Genomic DNA, 11,137 nt, shown 5'->3' on the forward strand with positions numbered 1-11,137 from the left:
CCACAAGCTTCTTTTTCTTTTTACAAACATCCTTAAAAAACTTGGCATAAGATGGAATGTTCTTGATTGCATCAATTAATGGAAGATTAATTTGAACTTTAGCCAAAGTCTTCATAAAATCTGTCATTTGTTGATCTGTGCTTTAAGCTTCAACCTTTCGGGATAAGGCATTGTAGGCACATAAACACGTTCTGCAGTTTTTGTGGTAGCTTCTACAACATTTTTGGATCTGTCTTGTGGCTGCCCATAATATGCAAAAATTGCAGAATCTGCAAAAATATTAGATTTTGCAAAATTTCCCAAATCTGTTTGTGGTTATGGTGCTGCCCGTGAATCTCTTTCTGAAACTTACAATGCAATCTGCTCAATTTGTTTTTTCATATTTTTCATTGATGCATGCAGATTTTGGACTTCTTGACTAGTAGTATTTGCTAATTTTTCAATTGCTATCTCCCAAGTAGCCTTAGGTTCAGCAGGTTGTTGTATGTGTTGTTGAAATTGTTGTTTAGCATGTTGATCTCTATCCCACTTTAAATTAAGATGATCTTTTCAACCTGGGTTGTAGAGATTTGACTACAAGTCATATTGAGGATGCTGAAAATTATTAAATGCATTAACCTGCTTCGCTATAAACTCTGGATAAGTTGTTTTATGTGGACAACTCAAAAAATCATGGGTTGTCATGTTGCAAATGCTGCAGGCAATTTGTAAGGGCTGCTATATAGTAACCTGTGAACCTAAAATTCTTTGTAATAACATGTCAAATTTTGCATCAAATCTTTCAAGTTTTTTCTCCATTTTTTCAATTTGTGCTGACACATATAGAGAACCATTAGACATCTCAAAAACAGCCCTAGATTGTGGCTGCTCAACTGCCCATTATTGTGTATTTGCTGCCATTTGTTCAAATAATAAACAAGCCTCTTGTGCAGTTTTATCCTTGTACGAACCTCTGTATGACGTGTTGACAAGAGTTTTTGTTGTCATTTTTAACCCTCTGAAAAATATATGCATTGGATCAGTACTATTAATACCATAATGTGGACATTTTCTAATCAAGTCCTTAAACCGTTCCCATGCCTCATAAAACTCTTCATTTGGTTTTTGGGAAAAAGATAAAATATTAGTTCTCATGTCAAGAGTCTTTGAAGCTTAATTGCTTAAAAAAATTTCGTTGAGTTGGGCCCAAGTACTGATGCTTCCTGATGGAAGTATGAGGAGCCATCTCTTTGCTTGATCTTTCAGAGTGTATGGAAATAAACGGAGCTTAATAGATTTGGCTGATAATCCTCTCACCAAAATATTCTTGCATCCCATTAAAAATTCTACAATATGCATGTTAGGATCGTCGGTTGATAACCTATGAAATGTAGGTAGAATATTCAACATGTGCTGCTTTGTTTCGAATGTAGACCATTCCTCCACTTCTAGATAAGTGATGCAACTTGGTATATTAGTGTTGTGAGCTATTAGTGAATCACCCAGAGGTTGACCAACCTCTGGAATAACAAAAGTCATTGTCTCTTTGCTGTGTAGAACCCCATAAAATAAAGACTGCAGAAAAATCCCCTGCAAAGAAGGAACCCATTGCAAATTTTGTTCCCTGTGTCTTCTTCTCAACGTATGCTCAGGTTCTGGATCAAATGGAATCAATTTTTTATCTGTTGAACGTGTGCTGACCATGCACAGATTGTAATCTGCACTGCCTGATCTGTAAAAATAAAAATTAATTAATTAATTAATTTTTTTTCTTATTTTTTATATTTTATTTTATACGTACAACAATAATTAATGTAGAATCTGTTTAGAACGAATTATTTTAAATAATCCCCAACAACAGCGCCATTTTCTTGATAGGGATTTTACTACACATGTAAACAGGCGAAAAACTCATATAATACTTGCAAGAATGACAAGGTTATTGTAATATAAATGGATCTCGTAAGGTTGTTCTCCATAGGGATTATTTAATAAATCGAAGCAAATCAAATTCCAATAATTGTTGTAAAGGAGAAAATTGAGGTGATTGATTTTTATGGCCTAATTTAATAAAACGAATTTAACTAATAAAAATAAGACAATCTGCAATATTAAAACTAGAGGGAAAAAAAAAAGTTTTGGAGAAATCAAATTAAGAAGGCATTAGGGTTCTTGTGACAGCCTGTCTCGAAATATTTTATTGATGGTGTGAAATGACCATTTTTCCCTTGAACGTTGTGTGGTTGTGTGTGCAAATGGGCTAAGCTTTTGGATAATCTATTTTCCTTCCTAACTTTTTGGACCCAGTTGGAACTTAAAATTTTATTTGTTTTGTTTGGTTGCCCAAACTTGGACAACACACACCCACCCACACAAACCCGTTGACCTCTCTATCTCTCAGATTTTTCTTCCATTTCCATACAACTGTACGGACAACCTCTCAACCAACTTCATCACTCACGGATCGAAGTTGTGGAAGTAGTTTTCATGCTCCTTGCAAGCTTAAGAGTCGAGCTATAGCTTTCATTGAGTTCTAAGGTCATAGGAGGTCTTAAAACTTCTTCACGAAACTTATAGAAGAATTTTGGAGTGATTTGGATGTCAGGATACTCGAGTTCATCAAGTTGCAGAGGTGGCTGGATTATCGAGATTTTTCTGGCGAGATTTCATTGGTTTTAGGACCTTAAAGTGGTAAGAATGTGTTCTTCTCATCCTAAGCTTCATTTTGGTACAAATTTCAAGGAATTTGGTTGAAAAATGAGTGAGATATGAAGCTTTAAAGTTTTTCCAGAAACCGGCGACGTAGCGGTGGCCAGCACCGAACTCCAACGAACCAAGGAAGGAGAAGGAGCATATTCCGTTAATTTTGACAGAATATCAGGTAAAAATAACGATATATGCTGATTTTTTATGGAATATTCCTTAACGGCGTTAACTATTCCGTTTGGTGTGCCAGGCACGTGCCTGCGCGTGTGGCCATGCCTTGGCCGGCACGTGAGGGTGTGTGGGTGCTCGAAAAATTATTCTAAAAATATGGGGATATTTGTGGGGTTGAGTAGATCACGTTGGTATATTCAAACACCCCAATTGAGCATCGTATGAGAAGTTATTACTAGTTTTGTTTATGCTTTAAAATAACGTTTAAATAGTTGTTTCGCATATAGGTGAGACCTATCCAGAGGGCGATCGTAGTCAAGTGAAACTCGGGGGCTACGACCCTTCCATATATCAGTGAGTGGGCTTTTGGTTTTTTTAGTATATATATATACTTGGTATTTTTCCCAGAAAACTTATTTAAATGGTTTTATATATTGAAATGCCATGTCAAATGCTCTTTATGTTTGATTAGTATGATTATATATATTGTTGCTTGATGCTGCTGACGCTCAGGTAAGTCTCAGGTGAGTATATATTGATGGTAGTGTAGTGAGTATGATTGTGTTAAGATGTATTTATAGCTCATTATCCTGCACCCTGGTGTTAGTACTCCGCCTGAGGACAGGGCCTAGCCTCACGTGATCGTTCACCTCCCATACCACACGCTCACCTTAGATCTAAGAAAGGTGACAGCCTGTCGTACAGACCACACTAAGTGGTTCCGACTCGTAGGTAACTTGCGATACTTCGCACAGCCTGTCGTACAGACCACGTTAGTATTTTTGTCAAACTAACCTCTCCATTTAATGAGAAGATTTTGGTGAAGGTTCACCATCTTCACATTTTGACTAGTAAACACATCTAATATGCTACTAGACCTCTAAGAATAAGTATTCAAAAGTTCAAATGCTCATTGCATCTCATTTGTGCGCATTTTTCATTGAAGGAGTGTTTTAGGCACTTACTGGGTCAAACATTGGTGGTGTTTCACGATCTTCACACATTTTGGCAAATAAACATAACTAACATGCTACTAAACCTCTAAGAATGAGTATTCAGTAGCCCAAACGCTCATTGCATCTCATTTGTGCACTTTTTTTATTTATTTAATTAGTGTTTTAGGTACTTATTGGTCAAATTTTGGTTGAGTTTCTTCATCTCCTTCATTTTCACGGAATAATCAAAATGATTTATGATTGACAAATTTAAGAGCTACTTCAATCGATTTTCATTGTCAGAGACTAAATAAAGAGTTACGACAATCTTATAAACTATTTAGCTAAAAATGAGGGTTGGTTTGACAAAATATCCTGGAAAAGGTGATCATGTGGTTGCTCAAGTGACAATTTAACGATGGTGTTGACATATTTTTTATAGAATGATTAAGATGATTTACGGTAGATAAATTTAGGGATCATTTCTAGCGGTTTTCAATCACAAAGATCAAAATGAAGAGTCATAAAAATCTAAATCACCACTTTAACTAGAAAGCGAATAAGAAAATAAGTAACAATAGGGCCATGAAGTAATTTCACAAACTTTATCTTCCAACCCAACCTATGTCTCTGTTACGCAAACCAACCCATCTCTCTCTTCCCATTCCCAATAAACCCTCCTCCTCCTCCACTAAACAAAATGCTTCCCCAAACTTCCGTCCACCACCACCACAACGCCACTCTCCCCTACTTCCTCCCCTTCCGGTACAAAATCCCAACTCTGACCCTCCCTACTTTCCTAAATTTCCAAAAACTCCCCACCATCTCATGCTCCATATCCCAAGTCCACAACTATGGCACTGTGGACTACGAGCGGAGGCCCATGGTCAAATGGAATGCCATTTACCGGAAAATATCGCTCACGGAGGATCCCCAAGTCCGGTCTGCAGACGTGTTGAACCAGTGGGAGAAGGAGGGCAGGAAGCTCACCAAGTGGGAGCTTTGTAGAGTGGTCAAGGAATTGAGGAAGTACAAGCGCTATGATAGAGCTCTTGAGGTACAAATAAAAGTGAAATATTTAACCGAAAAATCTTATCTTGTGCAGTTATTTTGTGGTTTTAGGGTGTACTGGTTATTGGGTATTTCATGGTTTTGTGGGGAAATGCTTCAGTTTAATCTTGTGTATTTATGCTCCTGGGTAAATTCTATATTGGGTTTTTTTAATTTGGTGTTTCTGAGTGTACTTTCATTGATAGGTAAGTGAAAATTCAAATTTACTGTTTAAATTGATTGGTCTGGAAGTTTTGTTTCTCTTGTTTTGGTACGATCATGCATTGATATAGGTAATGCAGTTCATATGTTTCTCTAGGTTGTAATATCAGTATTCGGAAACTCTTGGCCTAAAATGATAAGCAACCAGTTACCACTACCGGTTTAAAGGCCTATTTTGAGTCTGTTAGCTGAAAGAACACTGAGATTTTTAGATGTTGGTATGTCTGGCGATTTTTTATGTTAGAATGCATGTTATAAGATAACAAATCCCCAATTATATCGTGATTGCGAAATGGAAAATGTCTGGAAAATATGTTTTCATTACAGGCCGAATCTTAGAACTGTGAATATGGCCTGAAACTTTTAGTAATTTTCGTTTGTAATTGTTTAGTGAATGTAACAGGCCGACTCTTAAAACTTCTCTCATCACCTTCTAGTGCAATTGAGTCAAACCTTCAGTTTTCCTGATAAGCCAATATCTGCAAATGAAAATATAACTTGCATACTAAATTTACGTATATCATAAGGGCTCTAACACTGTATGGAAGGTTTTGACTCATTTGAACCCAAACAGGAGAGATTAAGATTTTATCACGGAATGAAATGGAGAAGTCTGAGGATACAAGTTTTTAAATACTAAATTTACCTGATTTTCCGTATTTTTCGTGCACCCTGCAGGTGTATGATTGGATGAGCAACAGAGGAGAGAGGTTTAGAATATCCACTAGTGATGCTGCAATTCAACTAGATTTAGTTGCTAAAGTTCGGGGAGTTGCTAGTGCTGAAAATTACTTCCTGAGCCTGCCAGGTACATTAAAGGACAGGAGAATATATGGGGCTCTACTCAATGCCTATGTTCGGGCTAGAATGAAAGAGAAGGCAGAAGCATTACTGGATAAAATGAGAACTAAGGGGCATGCATTGCAATCTCTTCCATTTAATGTGATGATGACACTTTATATGAATCTCAAAGACTATGATAAAGTTGATTCGATTATTTCTGAAATGCTAGAGAAAAACATTCAGCTAGATATATACTCCTACAATATCTGGTTATCGTCTCGTGGATCCCAAGGATCTGCAGAACGGATGGAAGAGGTTTTTGAAAAGATGAAAGTGGACAGAACCATTATTCCCAACTGGACCACATTCAGCACAATGGCTACAATGTACATCAAGATGGGGCAGCTTGACAAGGCTGAAGCTTGCCTAAGGAAGGTTGAGAGTAGGATCACAGGTCGGGATCGGATACCTTATCATTATCTCTTAAGTCTTTATGGCAGTGTTGGCAAGAAAGAGGAGGCTTATCGGGTGTGGAATGTATACAAAGCAAGTTTTCCCAGTATTCCGAATTTGGGTTACCATGCTATCATGTCTTCTCTACTCAGATTAGGTGACATTGAAGGGGCTGAAAAGCTTTATGAGGAATGGCTGACGGTTAAGTCAACATACGACCCTAGAATTGCAAATCTTTTCATCACATTTTATATTAAAGAAGGGGATTTTGTTAATGCCCAAAGTTTCTACGATCACATGGTTGATGTAGGAGGAAAACCTAATTCAAGTACATGGGAGGCCCTTGCTGAAGGACATATTGCAGAGAAGAGAATTTCTGAGGCATTATCCTGCTGGAAAGAAGCTTTTTCTGCTGAGGGATCAAAGAGTTGGAGACCAAAGCCCGTAAATGTTTCTGCCTTCCTTGAACTCTGTGAGCAAGAAGGTGATTCGGTAAGCAAAGAGGTATTCATGGGACTTTTGAGTCAGTCAGGACAGCTTAGAAATAAGTTATATGTATCACTTCTTGGCTTAGCGGATGAAGATGTTAATTATAAAACTAACGTTAATGAGGATGATGATGAGAAGGCTGATGATGGATCAGAATTTCTTCTGAACCAATTGCAGGGTACTGCCCCGTGATACTTCTTTCTTGAATGTTTGGGAATATCTGCTCTAACTTATCGGGTGCAGCGAATGTTTTTCACTGAACTAGGTGGGTATATACAAGCTGCCAAGTTGACAGGGGCTTCATATCAACGTGAGTTTTGAAGGGAATATTACTCTGCAGAAGAATATATCAGTAATTTGTGCGACTGGAGACACCATCTCCACTCCTCGTATGCAGTGAGAGTTGGTATGAACTTGATGTAATTTTGTGTAGTTAAAGAGCAAGACGCTATGCAGTCAATTACATATGTATAAACTTCTAAATGATATCTTAATATATTCAATTCTCTCTCTCTCTCTCTCTCTCTCTCTCTCTCTCAACATTAAGTTGTTGAAGGGTTAAAACAACCAAGGCAAAAATAGCGTGCACATTGAATATGAATCCGAACACAATCCAATGGCTGGATCATCAAAATTGTTACTATTATTATTACAGACCATATGCATTACAAGATGGATCATCAAAAATTTCCACATAGGGCAAAGGCTGCAAAGTAACTCCTAATATATGGGACTAAAAATTACTTCCCCCCTCAAAGGTTTGGCCAAATTGCCAATTTTCTGGTGCAACATTATCAAACTCAAGTGTTTTCCCATCACTAGTAGTAACCTGGAAGGACAAGCTTTGCCCTACCATCTTGTTTCCCGTCTGCCACATTTGGCCCCAGTTTCTTGACATCTGAAGCCAATCAGTGTTTGAGCCTCTGATTCTGACACTCGTCACATCTCCGGCGCCTCCGACATTGAAGACCAACACAGCAAGCCAGTAAGGGTTTCCATGGAACTCAAATTTAACCCCTCCTTGTTTGGAGCATGGGACTCTTCTGTACTTGATGGGTATTATCCCAGCTTTGGCCTGTGCAAGCTTTGTGAACATAGGCATGGACAAGTCAAAGTGTTTTTGTGGTGGATTGCACCAGTGGTCAGAAGCTGGGTCCCAGTTTGGTGGACAAAAATTGGTAGCTGTTATTTTGATAGTCCCAACATTAGGAAGGCACCATTGTGGATCATCAACACACATTACCTCGAAACACGCACCGCAAGTCAGCCCGTTGTTGAATAGTACTGTGCTTAGGGCTGTTGTCTCCAAGCCATAGCCTTGTCGAAACAGATCACCATATCCACATGCCCCTTCTGTTTAAAGTACAAGAAATAGATCAAGTTAAAATTATCAATCTATCGAAAACAAAAAATTTGTATGCGCCATTTATATATACATTCCTCTCATGTTATGTACACCACCGAGTGGATTCAGTACTACTGTGAGAGATAGCAAGGTTATATGTAACCCGTGTATATATTGAAATATACTTTACTTACTCATGGTTTCTGAACCACCCATGTCACCATAAAACGTTGCGTGAGCGTCTTCCCAATCGTTGCTTGCGGCTTTCTCGCCAATGGAGGTTTTGTTGCCCATGGTTGGAACCAAAAGAGTGACGAGCACTATCCATGGAAGCAAGTTCTGAAACATAGCCATGACTGTATATTGATAGTCGGAGAAAACTGGAACGCTATTGCATTTCTAGCACGCACGCACGCATGTATATAGTGGTAGTCTTTGCAAGCCCATTTGCCATGTGTAATGAAGTTAGTGTGGCGGTTGGTAAATCTAAACATGCAAGCAAGGACCCTGTAGCCATATTCACATTATGGCAGTTGCTTATTAAATACAATTAACGTTAAACTTGGCTGGTAATGTCTTTATTGGATTTAGTCATCACAGATTTAAAATCACATGCAAGAACCATACCATAAATACCAAGGCTGAGGTGGATGGCATTATCTGGATGGTAGTTTATACCAAGTATAATTAAGTAGGCATTTGTTTTCTTTCCTTTTCTGTTTATTTAGTTTTGTTTAAAGTGAAGCCTTTTCTTATACAAGCAAGATACCAGGGAGAATCAAACTCGGAACTTTGGATGCAAGAATTAATAATATTTTTTTATTAACTAATTAAGTTACAAGCTTCTTGATATGCTGCATAAGTTGGGAAATTCTTAAACTCTAAATTTTTATTTTTTATACAAACAATAGTAGGGAGGACAGAACGACCACAGAACCTCGAGCGGAGGAATTAATATGCTTTTACTAGCTACAAGCTCATATATATAGAATAAACACGCTCATGAGACACGGTTAAAAAAAATGTATAAAGAAAAGCTAGAAGAAAGGATCAATATTTTATTTACTAGAAGGTAAATAATAATTTTAAAGGGTCACATTCTTTATGTAGTCTCCAATAAACTTTGCCAAATGATAAGGAACAACATCAATTCATATTCCTGATCTTTTCAACGACGAATTGGTTAGGAGGGGCTAATAGTCACTTCCACCGAATTGTTCTACACAGAATAGGAAAATTCAAACTTTGAAGTAAGCCAATACACCTACAAAAGGTGCATTGATATATATAGTTGGCTCCGATTGTGGAACGTTATATCGAGTCTCTTGAAATGTATCATTCTCAGCAGGCCCTCCCACAATTGCACTTATTAATAAATTAGAGTTTGGATCAGTGCTTTTTTTTAGTACATCGATATTTTTACACTAAGGGGAGGGGAAGTTCGTGCAGCCCAATTTGGTATCGAATTCGCAATCCACAAGATTCAAACCTAAAACCTCTCACTTTTAAGTGAAGAGGAATACCACCAGACCTTAGTACTGAGTGGCTGGATCAGGCTTTTAAATACAAGTATCCTTCGTGGCACTGCCTGTGTTGTGGGTGCTTATCCATAGAAGGTATCACTGATCCCCGTTGATGTATTTTCCGAGGGAGGGTTTGCCCAAATCCCACCATGTATAACATCCCCAATGGGTTGCTTCAAAGTATATAGTCAACCTGCATTAACATTACCAATTAAATTTCAGCCTCAAGTTATTATGTAACAATTAAAAATTTAATAGGTTTATTCGTGTATACATGTAATCTTAAGACTAACAAATATGTTGTTAGGCTGTGTCTAGACCGGACATTCTGACAAAGATGAACGTAGTTAATAGTCCACATTCATAGATTGACAACATAAGTATTCTCAAATACAGTATAACATGACAATATTTATGTTATGTTACATGGAGACATATATATATGTACCTGTCCTTCGGTGAAATTCATCAGCATATCTGGAGTGATAACAACATTTTTGCCACAGTTCACAACTTTGTTGGCAGCTTCCATGTAGCCAGCATAAACTAAAAGAAGAACTGATAAGGATGTTGAATGTTGCAGGTTACTTCTTCCAGGTCGGAACAATAGCCCACCATATATAAGATAGAAAATATATGAAGATAGTGAAAATACATACCGACCTTTAATATATTCACACTCTTAGTTTATTATCGTGCACTTCAAAATCAGCAGTTTACTATTTTAAAACATGCACATAAATAAATGCACAATGACAAAGTAAGAGTGTGACTAACATTTCTTGTCTTTAACATATTTTGAATACTTTACAATATTGACTCACATTTTGGATAGCTAATTACATATATAGCTAGGACAGTTTTAGGGAACTGCCTGGTGAATATGTGACTGATTTTGGAGTAGGTGATTCAGGCAATATAGAGCATATTAACTCGTCTGCCTTGGTAAAGGGACTAGAAATGTTGGGATCAGTCATCTCCCACTGCAAATAAAGTAAATAAAAGAAGAAAATTCAGCTGGATTGATAACGTAACGTAGGTTCATCAAAAGAGAAGAGATGAAGAAAATGGTGTTATTGTGAACTGAAAACTGAACTCAGAAACAAGTATGTTAATTCCAGAATGTTTCGAATCCCTTCCAAATTCAGTGACAGCACCAGTTAAGTACGGATCGCCATTTACGTTTCTTATTACAGTGGACTCCAAGTAGTGTAAATTAGTTTTGACATAGTCCTAATAATATGTTGGAGCAATATTAGAAAATATGAAAATAACATAAAAATTCCAAAAACAATAATCATAAAGAAATTCATGACATCATTCTATATGAGATTAATATAAATAACTAGATAGAAAGTTAAAAACACTAACAAACTTGGAGATTGAGGCTTGCATAAATGCAATGACCTAAGGACATAATTTCACCCCTACTCTTGTGCTCCTAGGATTCAACAATCTATAATCCAAAGTCGAAGCACTTC

General features: G+C 37.3%; 2 protein-coding genes and 1 non-coding gene across 3 annotated transcripts; 2 read left to right on the forward strand and 1 right to left on the reverse strand.

Annotated features, from left to right (window-relative positions):
* Nucleotides 1-1,030: 1,030 nt before the first annotated feature.
* Nucleotides 1,031-1,137, forward strand: LOC114823799 (small nucleolar RNA R71). Its single transcript, XR_003771746.1, has one exon. It is a non-coding gene; the product is annotated as a small nucleolar RNA R71 (small nucleolar RNA).
* Nucleotides 1,138-4,393: 3,256 nt separating this feature from the next.
* LOC103406498 (pentatricopeptide repeat-containing protein At1g02150) lies at nt 4,394-7,300 on the forward strand. The gene is made up of 2 exons (XM_008345491.4): nt 4,394-4,848; nt 5,742-7,300. Exons 1-2 carry the CDS (start codon nt 4,492-4,494, stop codon nt 6,978-6,980), a joined length of 1,596 nt encoding a protein of 531 aa, XP_008343713.2. The 5' UTR covers nt 4,394-4,491; the 3' UTR covers nt 6,981-7,300.
* A 109-nt stretch (nt 7,301-7,409) lies between these two features.
* On the reverse strand, nt 7,410-8,507 carry LOC103407236 (expansin-A25-like). Its single transcript, XM_008346180.4, has 2 exons — nt 8,328-8,507; nt 7,410-8,141 (listed from the first exon to the last, which is right to left on the reverse strand). Exons 1-2 carry the CDS (start codon nt 8,485-8,487, stop codon nt 7,522-7,524), a joined length of 780 nt encoding a protein of 259 aa, XP_008344402.3. The 5' UTR covers nt 8,488-8,507; the 3' UTR covers nt 7,410-7,521.
* Nucleotides 8,508-11,137: the final 2,630 nt, after the last annotated feature.

Source organism: Malus domestica, chromosome 02 (assembly GCF_042453785.1).
Source record: "Malus domestica chromosome 02, GDT2T_hap1".
Lineage (NCBI taxonomy): Eukaryota > Viridiplantae > Streptophyta > Magnoliopsida > Rosales > Rosaceae > Malus > Malus domestica.